The sequence below is a fragment of the Xenopus laevis genome, chromosome 7S (assembly GCF_017654675.1).
Source record: "Xenopus laevis strain J_2021 chromosome 7S, Xenopus_laevis_v10.1, whole genome shotgun sequence".
Classification (NCBI taxonomy): Eukaryota; Metazoa; Chordata; class Amphibia; order Anura; family Pipidae; genus Xenopus; species Xenopus laevis.
This window is the reverse complement of record NC_054384.1, coordinates 97,276,376-97,302,157: the sequence shown is the minus strand read 5'-3', so window position 1 is coordinate 97,302,157 and position 25,782 is coordinate 97,276,376. Positions and strand designations below refer to the sequence as shown.

The 25,782-nt window shown below is 41.8% G+C and overlaps 1 protein-coding gene across 2 annotated transcripts in view; it reads right to left on the bottom strand.

Moving 5' to 3' along the window:
• Positions 1–6,036: 6,036 nt before the first annotated feature.
• Positions 6,037–25,782, bottom strand: part of tspan4.S (tetraspanin 4 S homeolog) — a 52,626-nt gene continuing 32,880 nt past the window's right edge. Inside the window, exons 2-8 of one of the 2 annotated variants that reach the window (XM_018226986.2) lie at positions 17,564–17,641; positions 16,123–16,314; positions 15,099–15,173; positions 14,300–14,401; positions 13,062–13,184; positions 7,003–7,086; positions 6,037–6,911 (exon numbers count right to left, since the gene is read on the bottom strand). In XM_018226986.2, the coding sequence (XP_018082475.1) occupies positions 6,843–6,911; positions 7,003–7,086; positions 13,062–13,184; positions 14,300–14,401; positions 15,099–15,173; positions 16,123–16,314; positions 17,564–17,632 (714 nt within the window). In that variant the 5' untranslated portion in view covers positions 17,633–17,641 and the 3' untranslated portion in view covers positions 6,037–6,842. Of the gene's footprint in view, positions 6,912–7,002; positions 7,087–13,061; positions 13,185–14,299; positions 14,402–15,098; positions 15,174–16,122; positions 16,315–17,563; positions 21,156–25,782 lie in introns of those variants that run through there. The other variant, XM_018226985.2, reaches the window with a different exon arrangement.

Below are 25,782 nucleotides of genomic sequence, written 5' to 3'. Positions count from 1 at the left end.
GTTATCACCACTTGTTTAGTCTTCCCTCCCTCTTGTGCTGGTCCTGATGTCCAAGGAACCATTGGGACAAATGTTCAGTCCTGTGTTTAGCTCTAAATACAGTGAGCTCCATTGGACACATTATTACCTGGAGAGGGGATGGTTGAAGTGTATTTGTCCCTTTACCCTTTACGCAGTGGGGTAGGTAATATTAATTAAAGGGCATGTAAAGTCTAAAATAGAATAAGGCTAGAAATGCTGTATTTTGTATACTAAATATAAACATGAACTTACTGCACCACAAGCCTAATCAAACAAATAATTTATGCTTTCAAAGTTGGCTACAGTGGGTCACCATCTTATAACTTTGTTAAACATCTTTGCAAGACTAAGACTGTGCACATACTCAGTGTGGTCTGGGCTGCTTAGGGATCATCATAAACAAAGCTGCTTGAGTTCTGCATGGCTGGGAAGTAAGGCGGGGGCTCCCCCTGCTGTTCATAAGTATGATTGTTTCCCTGCTCAGCAGTTAGGGACCATCTGACAATTCCTATCCACAGCAGTAAATGAAGGGAGAATTTCACTGCATACAGTCAGGTTTCTTATAAAAACGGTACACATTTTTTAATTAAAGTATATTGGAGATAGGTTTCTTTTTCATTAAAGTAAAGAAAGTAAAAATGGGATTTTATTTTTTTGCCTTTACATGCCCTTTAAAGGACCAGTAACACCAACAAATGAAAGTGTTGTAAAGTAATGAAAATATCATGTAGTGTTGCCCTGCACTGGTACAGCAGGTGTGTTTGCTTCAGAAACATGACTATAGTTCATATAAACAAGCTGCTGTGTAGCAATGGCGGAAACTGAAAAAAGTCTCTATGGCACAGGTTAAATAGTGGATAACAGATAACACCATTATGTTCTACAGAGTTTATCTGCTGTGTAACATGAGCCTTTTCTCCTTTGAATGGCTGCCCCCATGGCTAGACAGCAGCTTATTTATACAAACAATAGTAGTGTTTCTGAAGCGAACGCAGCAGTTTTAGGGCAGAGACGCACGCTCAGATTTGGGGAGATTAGTCGTCCAGCGACAAATCTCCTCTTCTTCGGGCGACCAGTCTCTCCGAAGTCTGAACTGCCTCCCGCACGCTAGAATGTAAATCGCCGGTGGGATGGCAATCGGTTCGCTTTGTTTTCCGAAGCCACCCAAAGTTGCCGCAAGATGGAAACATCGGGTGACTTCAGAAAAAGAAACGTTTGGAGTGCCAGTGCAGTTCGGAGAGATTAGGGCAACTCTGCATTATATTTGTATTACTTAAGTGTAATTACTTTTGATGTTACTTTTCCTTTAAGCATTGGTGTCACAGATGCAACCTGTAATTTTGGGGGGCTTGGGTGGGGTCATGCATTCACCTCTTCTGACCGCATACCATACCCCTGTGTGCTTAAATTCAAGTGTCCTTTAACCAATCCAAGGGAGCCTTGCCAGCCCCGTGTCTTGTCAGTGCTTATATGAACAAGCAGCTCCCTTGAGTTGTGCCCAGGAATGTGCAATAACAACTGGCTTAGGGCTCCTTATTATTTACTTAGTGTCTCCTTTGTGCTTTAATTGCCAAGACTTTGTTTATGAAGGAGGGGCCCTAACCAGGTGGGGACTACCAATATCTTTTTTAATTTTTTTTTAAATTTAAGTTTACTCCAAAAAGATCCCAGCCTGCACCCGTGTGTAGTCCTGCACTGGGAATCATTATAGGCCCTGGCATTTCAAGTACACAGAGGCCTGAACAGCCCAATAAATAGTGACTGTCTATGGCATCTTACAGCAGCCCCTCTGGCAATTGCCAGAACCCACAGATTGCCAGTCCGGGCCTGCTCGTGGGTCTGCTGGCTTAGGCATTTTCAAGTGCTAATCACCTGATCCACAAGTGCACCCAAGGGTGCAGGCAATTTCCATAGGAATGAAATAGGGATAGTTGTGAATGTTCTTTCGCCACCAAGCTGTGACAAAACGAGTGGAATAGGCCTGTTTGTAATTACCGTTAGGGGTGTGATTGTGTGCCTCTTCGTGCTTTAGAACCTGCACCCAGGCCAATGGAAAAAAAGGTCTATGATCCAATAGGATCAGTCTCATGAATCTTTTTAACAAATGGCAATACACTCACCAGTGAGAAGCAAATGGCCCAAGGTGTGATGAAAGGGCAACCAAAGCCCCTTTCAATTATTTTATTTGCACTAAAGTACCACCTGCTGTGTACAAAAGCCACGTGAATCTAATGTTATTGATTCTTTTCTGGAGCTGACCACCTGGTTCCCCCTTCAATGGGACCTTGCACCCAGCACAGTGCAACTACTTCACCCCTGGCTACTGGGAAGAGATAAACTAGAAGCTGATTGTGTGGTGGGGCCATAGAGAAACTGCAGCAATATGCTATAATACAAATGAACCAAGCACTTGTACGATTTTTAATTAACACAAAATTCTGCTAACTGTGAATTATGTTTTCACACCAAGTGATATTTGCAAGGATACAGTAACTCATATCATTCTGCCATGTATTTGTGCATTCTGTTCAGTGTAAAAATAAAAACTTGGTAAATAGATAGGCTGTGCAGAGTAAAAAAAAATGTATCTAATATAGTTAGTTAGCCAAAAATGTAATGTATAAAGGCTGGAGTTACTGGATGTGTAACATAATAGCCAGAACACTACTTCCTGCTTTGCAGCTCTCTTACTCTCAGTTAGTCAGCAACTTGAAGGGGGCCCACATGGGACATAACTGTTCAGTGAGTTTGCAATTGATCCTCAGCATACAGCTCAGATTCAAAAGCAACAGATATGACCCATGTGGCCCCCCTCAAGGCTCTGATTGGTTACTGCCTGGTAACCAATCAGTGGAAACCAAGAGAGCTGCAAAGCAGGAAGTAGTGTTCTGGCTATTATGTTACACATCCAGTCACTCCAGCCTTTATACATTACATTTTTGGCTAACTAACTATATTAGATACATTTTTTATTTCGCACAGCCTATCTATTTACATAGTTTTTATACTAAAAAGTTCCTTTAAGTCTCTCGCCAGGTAAATATTTTGACTGCTCTCACACAAGAATGAAGAACAGTTTTTTCCCACAAAAAGTAATTTTTGTTTGTAAATGGGTTGTATGATACTATTAATCTTAAACAAGTTAGATGTACCCTGGGAAGAACTGAATGTTCTTATTGGCTGCAGGTTTGTTCGAACATTTCAATACTTTTATTGGCTATAGGTTGGTTTAACCCTGGAAATATTTGGCTGCAGTTGGTCTAAATGTCCCTATACAAGGGCCAATATAAGCTTCCGACAGATTAAGTCAGAAGCTTATTGGGCAGTGTATGGGGCCCTCCGATGGGCTTCCCTGGTCGATATTTGGCTGAAATTCTGCCAGATTTCGATTAGGCAGTTTTAAAAATCCAGTCGGGTAGAGTACCATATTGGTTTGTTAATTCGGTCCTCGATCCGTCCATATTCTCTACATTGTGATCCACCTCAAGGTGGACATATTGGGGAAAGATCCGCTCAGTTGGCGACCTCGCCAAACAAGCGGATCTCTGTATGTATGGCCATCTTTACCCTGCAAAGATTCCAATGCTTTTATTGGCTGCAGGTTGGTCTAACCCTGGGAAGATTTGGCAACAGGTTGGTCTAAAGGTGGGCATACACAGGCCGATAAAAGTTGCAGACAGACAACGTTGGCAGCTTATTGGCTAGTGTATGGGGACCCCGATGAGCTTCCCTGATCGATATCTGGCCACAAATCAGACACATGATGATTAAAAAAGCTTAAAATTCCTGTCGGATTGAGGACCACATTGTTCCTTGATTCCACCATCTGCATTTCTGGCCTTCTGATCTGATCATTGGGCGCCAGAATTGGATCAGTCTGATATCGCCCACTCAAGGAGAGCATATCTGTGCAACATCCACTTGTTTTGGCAGATCAACCCCTGTATGGTCATCTTAACCCTGAGAGGATTTCAATGTTCTTTTTAGCTACAGGTTGGTGTAACCCTGAGAAGATTTGGTTGCAAATTGGTCTAACCCTGAGAAGATTTAAATGTTCTTATTGGCTGTAGGCTGGTCTAAAGGTGGCCATACATAGGCCGATATAAGCTTAGGCAGTGTATGGAGCCCCCCGAAGGGCTTCCCCCAATCCATATCAGGCTGAAAATTGCCAAGATTTTTTAAAATCCAATCTGATCGAGGATCACATTGGTTTGTCAGATTTCAATGTTCTTATTACGCTCAAGAAGTTGTGCAGCAGAGTTCAGAAGTAGCATAGTTAGATCCCAGAGCTTTTCAGATAACAGATCCCATACATATGTGCAGTTTTATATGATACTAGGTTAGCATTTCAAAAAGTACATTACAGAAACCAAAACCAAATGCATTTTTAAAAAACTTTATTGTTATATAAAGCAGGGGGTAGTCATTGGCATCCCTTGTGTCCAGCTGATGGTAATAATGACATTATATGAGAAATCAGAATACGATATTCTGCAATAATAGTGTTTACACTGGTCTTGGCTGAGAGGATACCAACAGTGTCAGAGACCTCATAGAGAGGGTTTACCAAATGGGGACCTCAAATTCCACTGTCAAGGCGGATAACACGTCCATCAAGTGGGAGGAGCTTACACAATGCTGTTTCAGTGCATGTGCAACTACAACTCCCAGAGCCTCATGTCAGAGACCCCTTTAGCATAGTGTCTGGGTCCTGCAGGAACATTCTTGGGTCCCTTATCTCCAAAAGCATTAGGAAGATGAAATTAATCAGGGCCTATACTACTGGGGCCCTTAGCTGCTGCTGGATCAGCCATCGCTATTATTATATACCAGGTACTGGGAAAACATATCTCTCACAACTAAAACAAGTTTCATGGCAAAAGTCCAACTAGAAAGCCTTCATATGTCATCCACCAATAGGTCTGGCCTAGGAAGCAGAGCACTGGTTATTATTTTTGGAGACCTTTTAGTTGCCCATGGCTGCCATGAAGCCAAAATGTGGCAACTGTTCAGAAGTAATGATGTTGCTTGATAGCCAGTAGATCAATCTGGATTCTTGCACCAACCCAAAGTGTATTCTGAAGGACACCGATTGGCACCGCTTAATAACTAGACACCCATGTCGCCACCAATGTAATACTAACTGCAAAAATCAGCTTCAAGATATATATTCATATAGTAATGCTAAATCAAATGACTCCTAATGCCCATTTATTGTGCTCTGTACATGCCCGGCTGGGAAAGGATCAAGTGGGAACTCTGAATAATCTGCTTTTTTGCTGAGGAAATGCCAGTGCTTAAAGGACCAGTAACACCAAAAATTAAAACCAATAAAGATCATGTATTTCTATAGTGTGCGCTTTAAAGGGATTCTGTCATGATTTTTATGATGTTGTTTTTGTTTCTAAATGACACTGTTTACACTGCAAATAATTCACTCTACAATATAAAATTTCATTCCTGAACCAGCAAGTGTATTTTTTAGTTGTAATATTGGTGTGTAGGTGCATCTCAGGTTATTTTGCCGGGTCATGTGCTTTCAGAAAGAGCCAGCACTTTAGGATGGAACTGTTTTCTGGCAGGCTGTTGTTTCTCCTACTCAATGTAACTGGATGTGTCTCAGTGGGACCTGGATTTTACTATTGAGTGCTGTTCTTAGATCTACCAGGAGCTGTTACCTTGTATCAGGAAACTGTTATCAGGTTACCTTCCCATTGTTCTGTTGTTAGGCTGCTGGGGGGGAGGGAGGGGGTGATATCACTCCAACTTGCAGTACAGCAGTAAAGAGTGACTGAAGTTTATCAGAACACAAGTCACATAACTGGGGGCAGCTGGGAAACTGACAATATGTCTAGCCCCATGTCAGATTTCAAAATTAAATATAAAAAAAATCTGTTTTCTCTTTTGAGAAACGGATTTCAGTGAAGAAGTCTGCTGGAGCAGCACTATTAACTGATGTGTTTTGAAAAAAAAAATTTTTTTCCTACGATAGTATCCCTGTTGTTGTTTTTTTTAAGTTGAAATCATCCCTTTCCAGTGTGCTTGCTGTGTTCAGACATCTTTCACCTGTTGTCTTAATAAAGCTCCACCCAGTCCTTTACATTTAAAGGAAGCTATAATATATATTTATGAACTTCCCCTGAAAAGGGAAATACTAGTTATTTTTCTATAAAAATAACACTGCGTTCAATACATAATGCAGACATTTAAGGCATTTTCATTTCATGGTGTTAATGGTCCTTTTACATGTTATGACGCCAATATGTTTTATCAGGCTAACCATCATGGAAATCCAAGGATTTTCTTTTGGGCGATGTCAGCCCATTGCCATGTGACTTTTCTTGCCTTATTCCAAGGACACTGAATAGGTGCCACTGGCCTCAAGATACCTGCCAATGGTGGGATCTCAGGGATAATTACTGGGCTGAGTTTTATTTCTCCTTTGTAGACTTGTGGTGTCATGCATAGCATTCCATGTGTATCATCATACACCAAGAGTTCCAAGTTCATTTCATGACTTCATCTCTTATAATAAACACCTTCGCTCCTCGTCAATAAGAAAGACAATGTATATACAAGCCAGGCTTTGGTTATAAAGACCTGTATCTGGTAGCCATGTTTTAGCTCCTGGAGGATAAAATATAGTTTTTGGCAATGCTGGCAGAAGAAGGCTCCATTAAAAGATATCTGATCAGGTGCTGGTCCAGGAGACGGTATTATGAGTTTTGCAGTCTTGTTTATATATAGGCACATCCCAGTGCGTGGTACTTGCATCAATGCGGGAAAGCGCTGCCTTCAATAATCCTTCAGCCTCTGGTGGGTTATTCATAATACTTTTCCGCTTTGACAACCTGGCAGTACATCAGCATGGAAAAGATCAGCCCAAAGACCTGTACGTAAAGCAAAAGGGAAAACGTGGTGTGTAACTGGCAGTTCAGGCTGGCAGTTGTTTATGGATATTTGCAGGGAGGTTCTACCCACCTGTACAACAAGGATGCAGATGCCAAATATCCCCACAGACCGGATATTGGTCTCAACCCATTTCCTCACTTTGTTATAGCATGCCTGAAAGAACAACATAAGTGTCAGTCAAAGAGAACAGCTTCATTTTTTCCAGTTTTGCTTTTTGAGACCCATTCCGCAGAGCATTATAGCATTTTATCTTGGAATGAGATGAGTGACACTGAATAAAATCAATTATATAATGCAAGTGAAAGGGAATTTTAGTAGTCAAAAACCCTGCCGAACAAATACTGTATCATTTGTCTTTTCTATGTCCCTGTTTATGGTTTACTAGATATTTGTATTCGATGTTGAGTATTCATATTCTCGTTTCTGCATTTTGTTGAGATACGTCTCAGGATCCTGCTTGTTTTCTTGCAAAACTTTAATAAAATGTTGAAATATAAAGTCTGAAAAGCACATAGAGGGAGCATTGGTTATAGGGTGGTGCGGTTACAGCAAGATGGTGATTGTAGGAAAAGATGGAGACAGGATATGCATATGCAAATTAGGATTTGGTTCGGTATTCGGCTGAATCTTTCTCAAAGGATTCGGGGGTTCGGCCAAATCCAAAATAGTGGATTCAGTGCATCCCTAGACTGAATAAAACTTTCTAAGAAGCAGCCACAAATAAAGCAACTAATTTTTTAGTTCTTTGGGATAATGCATCTAAAACAGGGCTTAAGAAAAGGTTTTCATACTTCTTCAGTTCCAGCCCATTGTTGTGGTCGAACATTTGCTCAGGGCTGCCCGTTTCTCATAACAAGGTCACTAATATGTAACAAAATGTGCTGTTTCTGCCATAGTTCAAAGAATACCCAGGGCAGAAAATCAAAGTAACCTCAAACTAGGCCTCCAGAAATATCGAGAGGAAATAGGTTCTCCCTAATTATCACCCTAAGTGGCCTTATAGTCACTGCACTAGGTACCGCTAAAGGGGGAGTAGAAAGTTGGTCATGCACTTGAAGATCTCCTCATTTGGTGACCCCTAGTGATGGGTGAATTTGTCCCATTTAGCTTCACCGAAAAATTAGCGAATTTCCCGAAAAATGTCAAAAAAATTAGCAATTCGCGGGCATCAAAATTGACGCCGGTGACTATTTGACATGCATTAAAGTCAATGGGTGTTTGTTTAATTTTTGCAAATTTATTTGCCGGCGGCTAAACACGGAAATGTGCCATGATTTTGCGCCTGGCGAATAAATTTGCCCATCACTAGTGACCTCTCCCCGTTGAGGTGGGTTATATGGGCTGATCCGATCGTTGGGTTATAGGGCCAAACAACTGCATCACAACTACAGGTGGACGGAGTGAGGATGGATCAACACACCAATGCCGTCCTCACTTTGATCGGATTTTTACACCTCTCCAATTGATATCTGCCTGACTTTCACATAAAAGAACACGTGCAGTACAAGAAATCATAGGGAATATTCCCTACTTTTTCCTATATGAAGAACCCAGAACATTCACAGTTACCACATCCCTTGCTTCATTCCTGTCCATTGTGAAACCACTTTTAGGTTTTGGCCGGTAACATCTTTTTATCCCCAGAGCCAATACAACGAACAGTCACTATAAAACCATACGGGACGCACAGATAATACTGTAACTGCCAGGCATCCCTTAGTCTATGTGTTTCCATTAAATCAGCAACCTTGCAATTGTGCAAATCATGTTTGACTTTCATGTTAGGCAAAAGACAAGATCTATTCTGACAGGAGGGCGCAGGGACAGCAGAAACCAATTACTCGGTGCTCCAGACAGCCAGCATTCAGCAGGGTATTTATCAGCCGTCCGCTCACGTGTGAAAAAATATGTAACAATCCTTAGACAAACAGATATTCTAAAGACAAAGGGGTTTCAGCCATTAATTGCAGAGACCAGGGTGTCTGAGCATCACGTTTGATGTATGGAGCTTGTGTTGCACGCACACATTAGGCCTGATGGAGCTGCATGCCTGTCAGAGCACACGTATGTTTACACTAGATTGTTCCTGCCTGTATTCATACCAGTATTGTCAGTGTGCAGTGATGAGGAAGAGAATAGAAACTGGGGCAGTGGCATTAGTATTTGGATTCTAATACAGGTATGGGATCCGTTATCCGCAAAGCCGTTATCCAGAAAGTTCTGAATTAGAGAAAGGCTCCATAGACTCCATTATAATCAAATAATCCAAATCTTAAAAAATAATTTCCTTTTTCTGTGTAATAATAAAACAGTACCTTGTACTTTATCCAAACTAAGATATAATTAATCCTTGTTGGAAGCAAAACCAGCCTATTGGGTTTATTTAATGTTTACATGATTTTCTAGTCAGGGTCGGACTGGGGGACCGGGGCCCACCGGGACTGCTGTCCAGGGCCCCCATCTGGCCCCGCCCCCCTACTGTGTCCCGCATGCGCGAACGGCATGTGCAGACGGAGCTGTGCAGGGCTGAAAAAAAATTTCCTGGTACAATTGGAATATCCCAAGAGGGGGTCGGGCCCTATTTCTAGTAGAAGGTATGAAGATCCAAATTATAGAAATGCTTGGGACCTGGCAAACCCCAGGTCCCAAGCATTCTGGATAACAGGTCCCATACCTATAGTAGAAATGAGAGGTGTAGTGAGTAGTGACCTGCTTTATTCCATCACTGCACCACAAAAGATTGCTACTTCCAGGGTCGGATTTGGCCAGTGGGAAACCGGGAAAAAGCCCCATGAGGACCACAGGCCCAGGTCTGCTCCCTGCCTGAAACTTGTGCACTCTACTCGGCCGCAAATATAGTTAATGCAGCGTGAATAATGTGCGGTGTGGGGGGGTGGGCACAAGTGTAAGGAATGTGATGTGGTGTGTGCTACAAGTAGGGATGCACCGAATGCACTATTTTGGATTCGGCAGAACCTCTGACTCCTTTGTGAAAGATTCGGCCAAATACTAAACTGAAATCGTAATTTGCATATGCAAATTAGGGGTGGAAGGGGAATTTATTTTTACTTCCTTGTTTTGTGACACAAAGTCACGCATTTCCCTCCCCAGCCCTAATTTGCATATGCATACTAGTATGGGGGCCCTTGGGTGGCAGCCCTGGTGGGCCCCAAACACCCTAGCACGACTGTACTTGAAAAGTTGTTTAGAAGTGGCCATTGTATAACATACTTAAAGGTGAACCACTCCTGGGTTTCTTTTCCCTACACTCCAAAAACACACAGGCAAAGTCTTTGGCTCCTTTTAATATTGAGTCTGATTTGAGTGACCTTTGAGTGTAAGCTCCACGGGGCAGGGACTAAGATGAATGATACATAATCTCTGTAAAGCACTGTATAAATGCGCTGGCTCTCTATCAATACCAGGGAATAAATAAAACAGAATAATGGCAGAGCCTTGTAAGTATAGTCCTATAGTTTCTCAAGCTCATATAACAGAGCCAGAACGTAGTTCCCAGCACAACATACACCTTTGGCCTTAGCAATGCAGAGACTGGTTGCTTGCTGGGAGAGAAGTTATTTTAGGATGACACAGATCTGCCTTATCTTTGCATCAGTTACTGGTGTCAAGGAAAAGGAGAAACGGGCAAAATAAGGTGTATCAGAAGTAATGAGAACCCAAGGGAGTTGCTCATTTATCTCAATATATGTCAGCTGCACAGCACCATATAAATAGCTACACAAAGATGGCGTCTCTGAGCAAGTGAGAACAGGGGAATGCTGTCGGAAGCAAAACAAATCACCTGCTTCCCCCTGTCTTCCGCCTGCTAGAATGAAAAACTCGCAGTGCTTCATTTTCCGAAGTCGCCCGAAGTTTCTCGTGAGGCAACTTTGGAAAACGAAGCACCGTGAGTGCCATGCCGCAGGACGATTTTTTTAATTCTAGCAGGCGGAAGAAAGGGGGAAGCAGTTTGGGGAGATTAGTCGTCCCAAAGAAGAGGCGATGAGTCGCCGGGCACCTAAATCTCCCCGAATCTTTCCCAAGGGACCTCCTTATCTAAATTGTTACAATTACTTATTTGCTTATCTCAAATTTGTTACAAAAAGTATCTTATCTGCAGCTGTGGCTGTTCTGGGCTCTCTGCCAAAAGCCAATTAAGTTAGAAACATTGATTCTTTTCCTGGCTGTTCAGTGCAGAGAAAATCGGGGCTTTCCAGTACAAATGAGGGACTGCGGGTTGAGCTGTCAAAAAAGGGGACTGTCCTTCTGAAAACGGGACAGTTGGGAGGTATGCATTGACATGGTGAGTAATTGGGTGTCGAGTGCAAGTCTCTAGACATGTCCTATAGTGTTATGTTTCCTCTTTCATGTGCACAAAAAAATCCTTTGTGCACACTTTTTAGAATCGTTTTAGAATCAAAATTATGTGTTTTCAAACAAAATTCTGTATGCACCACAAATTATTGTGTGCACATCTTTCTATTCAGGCCTCTCCTACTCATATTTTAGTTTCTTATTCAAATCAATCCATGGTTGCTAGGGTTATTTGGACCCTAGCAACCTGATTGCTGAAATAGCTGAACTGGAGAGCAGCTGCTGAATAAAAAGCTAAATAACTCAAAAGCCTCAAATAATAATACATGAAAAACAATAGCAAATTGTCTTAGAATATCACTCTCTATATCATACTAAAAGCTAATTTAAAGGTTAACAACCCCTTTAATGACAGGGAATTAGTAATTGATCAGTATAGAAGCTGGAATACATTGGGGTCATTATGGACTTCATGCAGTGTCTCTAGTTCTGCTCAAACTGGTCATTAAAGGGATACTGTCATGGGAAAAAAATAATTTTTCGAAACGCATCAGTTAATAGTGCTACTCCAGCAGAATTCTGCACTGAAATCCATTTCTCAAAAGAGCAAACAGATTTTTTTTATATTCAGTTTTGAAATCTGACATGGGGCTAGACATTTTGTCAATTTCCCAGCTGCCCCTGGTCATGTGACTTGTGCCTGCACTTTAGGAGAGAAATGCTTTCTGGCAGGCTGCTGTTTTTCCTTCTCAATGTAACTGAATGTGTCTTAGTGAGACATGGGTTTTTACTATTGAGTGTTGTTCTTAGATCTACCAGGCAGCTGTTATCTTGTGTTAGGGAGCTGTTATCTGGTTACCTTCCCATTGTTCTTTTGTTTGGCTGCTGAGGGGGAAAAGGGAGGGGGATAATATAACTCCGACTTGCAGTACAGCAGTAAAGAGTGATTGAAGTTTATCAGAGCACAAGTCACATGACCAGGGGCAGCTGGGAAATTGACAATATGTCTAGTCCCATTTCAGATTTCAAAATTGAATATAAAAAAATCTGTTTGCTCTTTTGAGAAATGGATTTCAGTGCAGAATTCCGCTGGAGCAGCACTATTAACTGATGCATTTTGGAATTTTTTTTTTTTTTTTACAAGTATCACTACAATAAGCTAGAATCTCCCCCACAATTCCAAATAACAAAGGGCTGCAGAATTATGTATTATCCTGCCTTTTTTGTCCAATTTTCTATTTCTATGCCCCCGATGAAGGCAGATGTGCAGTCGAAACGCGTTGGGCAGATGCATTGTTTCTGTAATTATTTTTGTTTCTTTTTTTTTTTAATAAAAAGCTTTTTTGATATCGAGTGTGCGATCTACCTTTCTATTTTGCATTAAATACAAGTATCACTACAATAGGCTAAACTCCCCCACAATTCTAAATAACAAAGGGCTACAGAATTATGGATGAGCAAACCTCCATCCAGCTATATGGGAAAAATATCTGGACACCTGCCTTTCCAGCATCTCATTCCAAAACCAAGAGTGTTAATATAACGATGGTCCTCTCCAGACTTTAACTTCTACACTTCTGAGAATACTTTCCACTGGATGTTGGTGGGATTTGCTGTCATTTCTACACAAGAGGTTGGGCAATGGTGTTGGGGAGCAGGTTCTTATTGGTGTTCCAGTTCAGTTGGGTTAAGGTCAGGGCTTTGTGGAGACCATACAAGGTCCCACCTCTGCAAACCCCATTCTATATGGACCTTACACTGCGCTAATGAGTATTATGCTACTGAAACAGAAAAAAATAAATAAATATACTCACATCATGCCACCACAGGCTTGGATTGGACTTGCAGGCAGGACTGTGCTCAGCACAGCAAGTATGAGGCACACTGTCTTTTGATTCCAGCCAATCCGAGGCATTTTTTACTCCGCAGCATCGGAACTAAAGGGTAAATTTCAAATCACAGCATTGTTAGAAGCTCCCTCCTTTACTAGTAGCTTTATTATGCATAAAGTACCAATAGGGAGAAGGACATAAAGCAGCATGCAACTATTGTCCATTTACGAAAAAATAAAGGTAAACCAAGTGCTCAACTGCTGCCCTGCTGAGAATAAGGACCTCACAGTGCCCCATGGGAATTGTAACCTGATTGGTGTGATGGACCAACAATGGCTTCCTAGCTAAAACTGCTGCTCCTTTGAGTACGAGAATTTCACGGGACATTCCATAAGAATTCTGTGCAATGTATGAACCATCACAGATGTTTGATGTTGCCTGTTTCTCCTCTTTGATGCTGTTAACTTCTAATATACTTAGAAATAATAGTAGAGACTCCAGCATTCTTCTCACAGAGAAGCCTCCACTGCCAACAAGGCGCCTTCCTAACATTTCTGATGAGTGATGGTTCCTTGTAGAGCAATATATCACCATTTGGTTGTGGAGGATTAAGCAGCACTGGAGGATTTATTAACCACAAACATAATGACAGAAGAGTGCCGTGATTAATGTGCAACTATCAGGATGCAAAGGTGCATTGAGGGCTATATTATAAGCAGATACAGACAATGTTATTTCCTCTTAACAAGGAAGTTTATGCCCTTATGCCCAGAGTTTTTTTAAAGGTAAGATAAAAGAAGCATATGCTCTGGGTCTGCAGAATCATTTGGGACCCATTGGCCGGAAACATTGTAAACACTCAGATGTTTCATTTGCCTCAGATACTGCCTGCCCTACCAACCCTACACTGCTGGTGTTGATAGCAATGTTGTTTAATGATGGGTAAGGTTGGGTATTCCTGCACTTGTTTCCCCATTGGAAGCTACAGACTACTTTCATTTCCCTGCCCCCAACCTCAAAACCTTTTTCTGCCAGCAAACCTCTCTGACACATACAGTCCAACGTCTATTCAATTAGTTACCCCAAAAAGAAATCTTCTTTTCATCACTAAAACAGGATTACTCATACTGGTACCATATGCAATTACATCTGGAAGCACCAGTGGCCAATGGAGATTCCCCGAAACAGCAAGCTATTTTATTTTATATTATTTTACTTACCTCCGTCTGCACAATGTCCCAGGCGTTGGTCAAGCCCAGATTTCCTGTTGTATTATACAACTGAAGACCTTTTTTCAGATCGTCCTGCGCGTAATTATGGAACTGCAAGTAAGCACATCAAGAACCATTTGATACTAAGAACAGTTAGTGTGCCAAAGATAGAATAAGCCTTCTAAGTTCACTCAATTAGTCCTACCAGGCACCCACCAACATATGTCTAAAGTTGGCCATGCAGGGACTGACTGTTCCACACAATTATTTGATTACTGATCCATATCTCTGTACTCCTAACAGGATCTGCACAATCAAAATCTGCTATGCTTGGGTTGACTGGCCAATGACTATTGGCCGGAACCACTGTGTAGCATTCCAGTTAACTGGCCTGTTAGACTGTAAGTTGGATCAGTAGATCTGTATATGTGGCCACATTGTACCATATCCAGTTGGGAATTATACAGATTCAAGATTCAGTCTACCTCCTACAGATGCCAAACACATAGTAATGGTCAAGCAGTAGGGCCAAAATTTCCAAGCTGCCCAAGTATATTGCTTCATCCTTCTTTGCAAAAGTACTCACTAAAACAGCACATCCAGAGAGAGAGAGAGAACGGACATACTGCAAGCAGTGCATATACATCTGGATGACAATCTATGCCACACACGTACATTTTACTCTTTTTGTGTGTGTGTGTGGGAATTCATATACCTATCTCCATTTATAGCCTGGGGATAAACAGATATTATTCTACAGTTAAACAGAAGCAGAAAAGTATTACAATATGAGCAACAGAATGCTTACCTGCTCCGTGTAAGTAAAGAAGAGTGCCATGCTGACCATCTCAAGTAGGAATATAATAAGAAGAATCACAAAGAACTGCGGAGGAAAAACACATTTTTTATTCATTATAACTTTTTGTTTTTTGGGATTACAGAGAGTGCAGATCCTTCATTTGTTTATATTATAACCCTTGATTGTGCACCTCTGGCAACTCAAAGTACGAGTGCAGGCACTTCTGGACACATATATATATATATATACCATGCACAAAATTAACCGCACTCACAGGACTTTCTTACAACTCAAAAAGATTTATTCAAAGTTTTAGCCCCAGAATTGTGACCAGCACCCAGGCAAAACCTTATAGAGTGCACCAGACTGGACCTGTGAGTGTGGCTTCTTCACTGGAGGATCGTATGTGTTTTTGGTGGCATGCACCAAGGCAAAGAGAATCGATTAATGAATTATGCTGTGATTTTGGGGAATTTATATATATATATATATATATATATATATATATATAGCTTTTATTATAGCACCCCTGGTTATACATATAAAGTGATACTGAGACACCCTGAGACTTTTGTTATGGCTGTAGGTTTGGTGCAGTTGCTAGCCCGCCAAGAGGACTGGAGTTCAGCACCCATAGTTATGTGTCTTATTCACTCACTATTATTTAGCACTCAGTTGGTAAAATATATTGGGGAATCAGCAATAGTTTTAAACACTTTTTGCTAGGGGCATGTTTATGCTCCCTATATAAAGTCACCTGTGAGGTACAAAATATATCAGGCATACAGGGGCTCATTTATAAACATTACCCATAGAAACCAATCAGTGATTAGTCTTTTTCAGCCAGCTGCAGGATGAACGCTGAAAGAAATCATCTGATTAGTTTCCATGGGTTACTGCCCAGGTGCAAATTTGCCTAATGTTACAATTGAGGCCCCCCGGTATTTTAAACGTTTTTGATTTCAGCAATGGCCCTTTCTTATGTTTGTATGTAACAACTTTTATGACTGTCAGTACCTAAACTATGGCTTACCGTAAGCAGAAGGCATCGGTGCTCAGTCACGGCACCCAGGCAACCAATGAAGCCCACCACCATGATGATGGAGCCAGTCACCATGAAGAGACTTGCTGCTGATAATGACGGGAAAGAGACAGAGAGCGTGGCAAACTTCCCTTGGGTGACAGCCAACCACACGCCAACCCCAAGGATGCCACATCCTCCAAGCTGCAGGAGAAGAGAAATTAAAATGTAGATAAGACATTCCAGTCCCTACATTCCATGAGCCGCTGGTAGCAGCTAAAACTTTAGCAAACTATACATCCTCTCCTCTGCAGCAACATAAATAATGTAAAGACTATCATGCTGTGCAGTCCTAGGAATAAACTTTTATCCGTGTGGTTTCTCTTGCATGTTGACTCTGAAGGTCTCTTGTGCAAGCTATATTTAGGAAAGGACAAATATGAGGTTGGATCAAAGAATATTTTCTGTCCCATAAAATTGAATTGGCTGCAGCTCAAAATTTGATAGCTTTAAAGAAATGATCTGTCACCTCACTTTCTAATGCTAAACTGTGGCAAGTATAATGAAATATTTCACTGATGATATATCTTTCTCCAGAAGCTTCAATCAAGCATATGCCATGTCTATATCCATCTCCTGCCGTTTAAAAGTGAGGTAGAACTATAATGTGGTCTAGTCTCTTTGCTTATAGCAAATTTACACACCAATTTAAACTACTATCATAGTCATCCACCTAAGGCTCCAGGAGGAATCTATATGTCTCACAGAAAAGGCCACATCCAATCAATTGTGTGGTCTTCCAACAATCCATGTCTGAACTGAACTTGAGCCATAAAACAACTAATGTTAGCATAATGGCACCCTAATGTTTTTGATTTATGGGATTTTGCTTTTAGTTATGTAGATTCAAAGAAAAACATTATATATCAGAAAAAAACACCCAACCTCCTTGTATAATGCCATGGAGGGTATCCATCCATGCAACACATTGGCAAAAGGGAATCTACTGAAAACAGAAGAAAGATATTGACCTAGGTAGAGCAGTGATCTCCTGTATCTCATGTCTGCATGTCTGACTACACAGCCATATTTAACTAAGCAGACCATAGCCATGAACCTTTCCATAATGTAAGCAATTAAATCATGGATGCTCATTTCTGCTGCCTGCCCAAGTACATGCACCTGATACTGACAAAGCCAACTCATAACCCATGCTAACTATATTATGGTGGCAAAATAAAATGCCTTTGTGGCCTTGGACTAATTTTTACAGGGCTTTAGTAGTTATTTGATTGCCAAGTGTCATTTAATGATCACATTCCACTCATGCCACATATCAATGCCAATGGTAGAAAGAGACTGCTTTGTGTTATTCAAATGAACTTCTCTAAAAGTTTGTACAATAAACTAGGGCACCATACATTGTATATGCACCCCTGGACACTCTACTCACCCAGAAGATGAGATTGAAGATGAACATGGTGATCTTGATGCAGAGCAGGCAACCTCTTGTCATACTCATCTTCTTTAGCTCTAGAAGAAAAAGAAATGATAGATCCAGGTAGAGGACAATAACTCTGTTCTCCTTTCTGGTTTCCCCATCTGGCAATTCTTCTGGATTCGCCTGAGTCCCAGTAAAAGAGGAACTGCCTCCAACTCCCCATCTCCCGCTGTAAACACCCTTCCACCGAGATTGCCGGCCCCGTGGAGGAGAGCTCTGGCTGTAGCTCGGGTCGTCACTACTGGATGTTTGCATTCTGTGCAGGCAAAGCTTAGTTTTTTGGTAGATACACGATTGGCCTTGCTCTAGATGTGCACCACTTTGCCTAATCCTCTGCCTGATAGTGGAGTTCAGTATTTGCAATTGCAGGTACAGTTAAGTTAAAATAATGCGCTTAACGTTTATCTTAATTCCTAATCATGATGGGGACCCTCATTTGAAGGCAACTGTGATTGTTATGCAATAAAAACTATGAAAGAAAAATGTCCTAGGCAATCAGGTCAGAGATTGCCTTGAATTCAACATGTCACATGAAATATGGAAAATGAACATGAAAATAAAAGCCCGGGCAGCATCTAATGGTACTTGGAAAGCGTAAACTGAAATCATTAATGGGTTTTGATCTCCAACATTTCCCTTCTGATGTCTGATGGCCACAAACCTACACTAATCAGAGAAGCAAGCTTAACATAGCCTGCGGCTCATTCTCTAGTGGTTTCCATAGAAGTTTCAAGATGCCAATTTACACCAGTATATAATGTTTGAAAAAAAATTATTTCAATTAGTCAAACTAATTACACAAAATCTCCAACTAACTAAATGTGCTGCCACAGTTGAGATACATTTTCCTACTAAGCTAAAATGGGCCCCCCACTTGGAAAGCCAGTACAGGGTATGGTAAGCACACCACTAAACTCAATATCTTATCTTTGTGTTTACAAGTCTACTTTTTTATGATTATATCATTATCTAAACCAAAATCAGAAGGTCAAAGTGGTACCACAGATATCTTGTTTCGGCATGGTAAGGTGTAATACTGATGCAAGGGATTATGGTCTACATAGATGGAATTTATGACCTTCTTTGGCATCAGACAACTAATACTACCTATTTCCCAGAAGCCTTTAGGAAAAATGCAAATGAATTGAAAATGTGTAGAGTTTAAAATGTAAAATACCTAGAGAAATAACCTTGAATCAGTAGAGAAGACCCCCTAATACAAAGGTCCTTAACATTTAAAAAAATGTTTTGCAAGAGCTGCAATAAAGAGCTATTGTAACACTGTGCCTATTGAGTCATATTGAATTGGCCAACATTTTCAAAATGGGAAAGAATCGAGTTACACAAACGAGAAGGAAAACGGTGCCAGAGGAAACTCTACCATTAACCACCAAATGATATCTTAATACCCCTTATTATGATTCAGTAAATCAAGCTTTTCACTTCCACATCTACAAGAAACTGAATATTTAAAACCCCTATTAATTTGCCTCTAGAAGTTACAGGGATTTGCTTCTCAGAGGGGGGTCTCCGACTCAAGTGCCAAGAACAACTTTCACTCCATGCCAAGTCTTCCACTGTGACATATTCCAGTCCCTAATCACAGAGTTCCTGTTTGCCAGGTTCCACGTTTCAGATTTCTCATCAGCGTAATAAGGAAAATCAGCAAATAAACAATTGTTTTCCCAGCAAGACATCCTCTAGCCAGATGCATGCTGGGGTAGGTAAGGGAGCTGGGTAGAATAAGTAAAGCTGCAGTGACTATCAATGGAACATCACTATGTACAGGACTATCGTTTCTGGCAAAGGCAGCTCTACTGTATATTCAAGGTCTCAAAGATTCTAATAAAAATCTCCAAGCCCAACCATAATAATGTTCTTACAAATGAATCATCTGTACAAATGATATGGCTACTGTAAATTCAATAGAAAGTCCTATACACATTAATTTCCATCGAGAAAAGTCCCACTAGTAACACTTCTTGTATCTCATTAAAGTGAAGAGATATCTTTATATCTTTTTAACACAAACGCTTTAGTCCTTCTTAGGAACACAATATTCAGAGTAAGAGATGCTTGATATTGGATGGAGACTAGAACATGTCTCCTATCAGTTGGTTGGGGTCTATAAGGGATAATAAAGAAGCCATCCTTAACACAATATGAAAGAAAACATGGAACAAGTAATAAATGATGGAAGGGAATATGGTGTAAAAAGGACAGAGATGTCCAATGCTGGCAGTTTATGTTGGCTTAATTGTTCATCCAACCCTAACTAGGTTTGATTAGGTAAAGTCCTTCAAATTTCCGTGGAAGAAACTCTGTAGATGGAGTCATCAATAATGCAAAGACCAAGGAAGACCTTCGATTTGTGCGTCCTCTTGTAGGTTTAGTTTTAGATCAATTTAAAGGGAGGCATGCCCTTTCCTCTAGAATGCTGTAGAAAGTCTTCTGCAAGTCCAGTCTGATATGATACAGATGGTCAGTTAGATGGTGTAGGTGCTCAGGACACAATAACACCCCATACAGAACTTCTTATGAGACCCAAATAAAATTGTGATCGTTGGGAGTTAAATTTGCACCTGGCTTCGTCTTTCTGCTGTAGGATCAGAATGCTTTTTATTAAAAAGGAGCCAAGACCCTTGGAGTGAGCTGCAATAGCAAATGTAGACGCTGAAGATGTGAGCTGCCAAGCACATGATCAGCACAAATCCTGTGAAACTGGAAGGACGAGAAGGCTTTGATACATAGAAATCTGCTTTAGCCGGCTTGATAAAGAGCACAGAGATGATACAAAGGCAATAAATGAAATCCCTGGAAGACGGGACTGCAGAGAAGGTGTAACGCTAGCTCAGGCAGCAGGGAGAGATTATGCATCTAGGATAGCTGCTGTGCCATCACTGATTTTCCATCATTGTCTATTCCGCGCTCTCAGCATATAATCACTTTCTCATTCCCAGAGAGTTTGCTCGCAAAGACCCCCAGTTTTGCTCGGTTAATCTTCAGGGAATGATGCTTTCTGCGTATTGTATCATTAGACTAGCAGACTCTTTTATTGGAAGCCAGAGAAAGCAAGAGACTTGTGCAGAATTCCTTCTTACGCCAACAATCCTCCTAGGCTTGCTACATTATGAACCAGAGCTGGTACCTCCTGTTATTGGGACCGGCTCCTGACAAGGAACAGCATCAGTAAGAGAGTCGGATAGGAGAGGGGTGCGAGGGACAGAGGGAATAGCAAAGAGTACAGAACCCAGGGCAGATCTCAAAGTGACAGATGGTAAAAGAAACGCAGCAGCGAGAGATGCAATAACACGCAGAAAGGAATATAACAAGTAATTACTTCCAAGATAGAGTAAGAGCACTGCCGATGGTGGGTGGGATGTCAGACTGCAATGCAGCACTGTGTACTTTTGACTGTTAAACAATTGCACAGCCATAAGGTCAGGCGTCTGCGACTTGCACTGAGTTGAGAAGAACTGTATGCAATATGGAGGCACCACAATCTGTCAGCACATATAGTAAGTTTATGATATTAACAGTACAAGAACATTAGATAGGATAGATCAGAAACTGGCCCTGGGGGGGATCCCCAATCGTCTATAAACTATTATTCCTATCAACTACTAATAGCTCACCACTGTCTGAGGATCCTGGGAGGGCTACATTAATAATAATGGCAGCTCACGGCTATTCAGGAACACTGGCTTCCCAACTTGCTTCTTCCAAGTTGTTATTGAACTACAAATTCCAGTATGCCCTGAACCCCACTAACAAGTAAAAATAGTGGGATACAAACTGAGTTGATGTCCCAGAAAGAAGTACTACAGATATCTATCAGTTGGCTATTCATACCATAGCCATGGTTGGATAAATAATATATGCGATTGAGGGCCCAAACAGAGAGTTTTTCCTATTCTCCTCCATGGGAATAGGGGACAAGGAAAAGCTATTCTCACTGACAGCACCATTACAGGCTATTACCCTATAGTAATATAGTCAGGTGATCCCAGTGGTGGCCAATAGAAGGGCAGCCATGTTTGGGAGTTTTAACCTTGAAAGCAGCAAGTAAGTTGCAGGTAAAACTTAGTCCCTTTATAAAATATATAATGAAGCAATAGAATTCTTAATGAATCAGATGTAAGTTGAGCGTAGGACTGGCCAGATATGGGATGACGTTGACGTAGTTGGCCAGCTTAAATATATTGCAATATATGGACAAACAATCCCTGTTTTGTTTAAAGGGTAAGGCATTTTTAGTATTTTAAGGCACAAAACATTTCAATGTCCTTAATATATTGATAATGGGTTGAATGCAGAGGACTTCTTGTATTTGACTATATGTATTTTGTGGTCACAGCCTCATTACACCCCCGCTTAATGTTTATAAAAATTAGTGGTGAGCACAACTTCCCCTTGTTTGCCCTAAGGCTTAGCCTCATAGTACATGGGGGCAAATTCACTAAGATTCGTAGTTGCGCCAGGCGTAACTTCGCCGCACTTCGCCACACTTCCGCAGGCATAGTTTCGCCAGCGCTTCGCAAATTCACTAAAATCCGAAGTTGCGCTCAGGGGTAGCGTAAGGTTGCGAAGTTGCGCTAGCGTTGATTCGCTAAGTAAAGCGAAGTTACGCTAGCGAAGGCTAATTTGCATACGGCACGAAATTCTAATTTCAATGGAGGAACACGTATCAGCACTACAAATGGCTAGAAAACCTTCAAATCATCAAATAAAAATTTTATTTTGCCCTACACATGTGCCCACTGTCTAGGTAAGTTGCCATGAGTCAGGAAATGTAGGGGGGAAGAAGGGGAGCCCCAAAAAATGTTTCGATCTTTTTCAGCCTATCACCCATAATGTAGAAAACACGCCAGCGTTTTTGGGACTTAGAAAAATTTTTGACTTTTTTTTAAACAATCCCTATCTACTCTATTGCGCTTCGCCTGGTCTGAGGTGGCGAAGGAAGTCTAGCGTAAAAGATAGCGTTCAGTACACTGCGCGCGTTAGTGAATTTGCGTAGTTACGTCGCTAACGAAACTTTGCCAGGCGTAAGGGTGCGAAGTAACACTAGCGAATCTACGCCAGCGTTCGTTAGTGAATTTGCGCAGAAACGAAAATGACAAACGCTAGCGAAGTAACGCTAGCGTTCGGCGCTTAGTGAATTTGCGCCCATGGTGAGCACAGAACCATTGCCACATACATTGCCGCTTCCATTCAAATGAATGGCACAAGGATGTCAGCAGATGTGGGCCTTTGGATTACTGTGGGTAAGATGGCCATACATAGGACTTGGCCTCTCCAAAACAAGTTGATACCTTATTGGCCCATTTGTGATGCTGATCCGACTGACTGCTGGACTGATATATGTCCCCGGGGATCAGTCACATATCTATCAGACAAGGGCAAGGACTATATTGGGTTATTGTAGTTCAGTTCAATTATAATCAGATCCTTGACACGGGGGGATCAAACAATCAGATGAGCTTGATATGTCTGCTAAGTGGCCAAATAAAACAGGGATCCGTTCTTTTGATGGTGCTTAGCTACGGATCCTGCAGTAGCAACACCATCTAACACAGGGATGAAGATGAAAGTTCACCTATCAGTTATTGTCCCAAAAACCCAGCATCACTGCTACAGCAATCATGGCTGAACAGACAGCATTTCTCTTTGTTATTTACTGGGGCTCATTTGTAAACTTTGCACAAGGCAGATTGGTTCGCACAGTGAATATATTTGCCCTGCGCATGGTTAATGGAAAATATTCGCGAAACAGTTTTGCAAATGGCGAATTGAAATTTTTGTCAACGTTATTTTCGCGCACAACTGTAAGGGCCCGAAGGCTCAGTTGAAGTGCGGACCAAGGAGGAGACAGGTAGTCAGCGAGTTCGTGGTACAAAGGGATCAGGCAGAAGAATAGTCGAGGTACAGGCAAAGGTTTCAATCCAGGCAGCAAGGGGTCAATCCGAATAACAGGCAAGGTTGGTACACGAGAATCAGTCAATAATATCACACCCAGGAATCACGAAGATGAACCTATACTTGGGCAATGATAGCAATGTCCAGGGGGTTTAAATAGGCGAGTTTTGGCGCCAAGATTTGGACGCGATGACGTCATGACGCTGACGCCGGCGTCAAGACGCTAACGTCGTGACGCCGACGAATGTTCTGACGCCGACGAACGTTCCGTCGCCGGCGACCAATCGGAGAGCGGGAGGCAGCTGACGTCATCACACAGGGACCAGCAGGATCCACATGGAGGAAGGAGTCGCCATCTTGGACGCCGTCGCCATCTTGGACGCCATGGCCAACACGAGGGTGAGAGACTTCAGCTTCCATTACAACAACAACCTCGCACAGTGCACACACTGACGCAAACACCCGTCTCATTTGCGAGCGATTTGCAATAATTTATTCACAATGAGAATTCGCAAAAAACTGAAAGACAGGCAGAGCAGTGCAATATATTAGGGTTCAGGAAAAAAACATGGGCAATACAACCGTTTGCGAAATAAATATGCGCTGCAAACTTTATAAATGACCCCCAATGACTTGGATTCTCACTCATTAGCAAAGTGGCCGGTGCCGCAGGCAGAATTACAAATACCAGATGCAGTGCTACAGTAGTGGGACAGTAATTAAAAGTCAACAAAGACTTGATATTACAGCTTTTCAGTGCTCCAGGATAATGTACAGAGCAAGCAGACATCTCCCACCTGCTGGCGAATAGCTCAGCTTTATATACAGTACGTATTATACTGCGATAGTTTTGGTATGTGGGTGAGGGGAGGTAGTAACGTGCATGGATGGCAGCAGATGAGAGCACAGCAGACTGACAGACAGGAATCCATGTGATGTATCAGACAGCTGCCTTGTGTGTCTCACTCACATCTGTCGGGCAAATGTAATTCCAGAATCCAAGCAGGGCCAGAACTCAACCATTTTGGGGAAAGGAGCAAGCACAATACATTTATTCATGCAGGCATAGCAGCACACTGCTTGAGTTGATGATCATCAATGATCCCCAATTAATAAGTGCAATACCAAGGTAGGGTTGCCACCTGGCCGGTGTTTTACCAGCCTAGCCAGTAAAACACCTGCCAAGGCCGTGGCTGGTATTACAAATTTACCGGCAATATAGCTGCCGGTCAATTTGTAATACCCTTAAAAAGTCCCCCTCGGCCCGCCCCCTATCCCCTGGAAACTTAACTTTAGATCTCCGTCTTGAAATGTCCGTGCCGCGGCCCTGCCCCCTTTTATGTCATGGTCACTCCCCTTTTGACATCACACCCGCCCCTTTTCGTTCCCACCCCCCACCAGCCAGTAAAAAATTTAGGAAAAGGTGGCAACCCTATAGCAAGGTAGTAGTAAAATATAAAAAGTATTTATTAGGACATGTATAGCCTAACGTGTTTCGTGCCAAATGGGCACTTACTCATAGGAGCAAATTTACTAAAGGGGCGAAGTGACTAATGCAGACGAAAATTTGCCAGCATGACGTCATTTTGGTACTTCGCCGGCGTAACTTCCCTAGCGAAGGAGATAGACTCTAGCGGTGCTTCGCTCCCTAACGCCTGGCGAATTTGCGATCTGGTGAATGGACGTAACTGCGCAAATTCACTAAGATGTGGGTTTTACTGAACGTTACCTCTTGCGCCAGACTTGTCTTCGCCACCTCAGACCAGGCGAAGTGTAATAGAGTAGGTAGGACTTCCTCAAAAAATTATTGAAAATTTTTCTAAGTCCCAAAAAAGTCTTTTCCTTTTTCAGGGTGATAGGCTGAAAAAGAGCAAAAAAATTTTTTTGGGGTAACCGGGTTTCCCCCTACATTTCCTAACATATGACACAAAAACTATACACTGGGCTCATGTGTAGGGCAATATAACAACTTTATTTTATTTTATTAAGCTTCCCTGGGCTTGTGTAGTGTAATATATTTGCTGCAACATATATATTGTACTTTAACTTCCCGCCGTATGTAAATTAGCCAACTCTAGCACAACTTCGCCAGCTTTCGGCGCCCTGGACGCAACTTCGGATTTTAGTGAAGCCATCGCTGGCGAATTTTCGGTTAGTATTAGTTAGGTTAGTGAATATGCCCCATGGGCTATGAGCTATAGACTATACATGTCCTAATAAATACTTTTTATATGTTACTACTACCTTGCTACTGC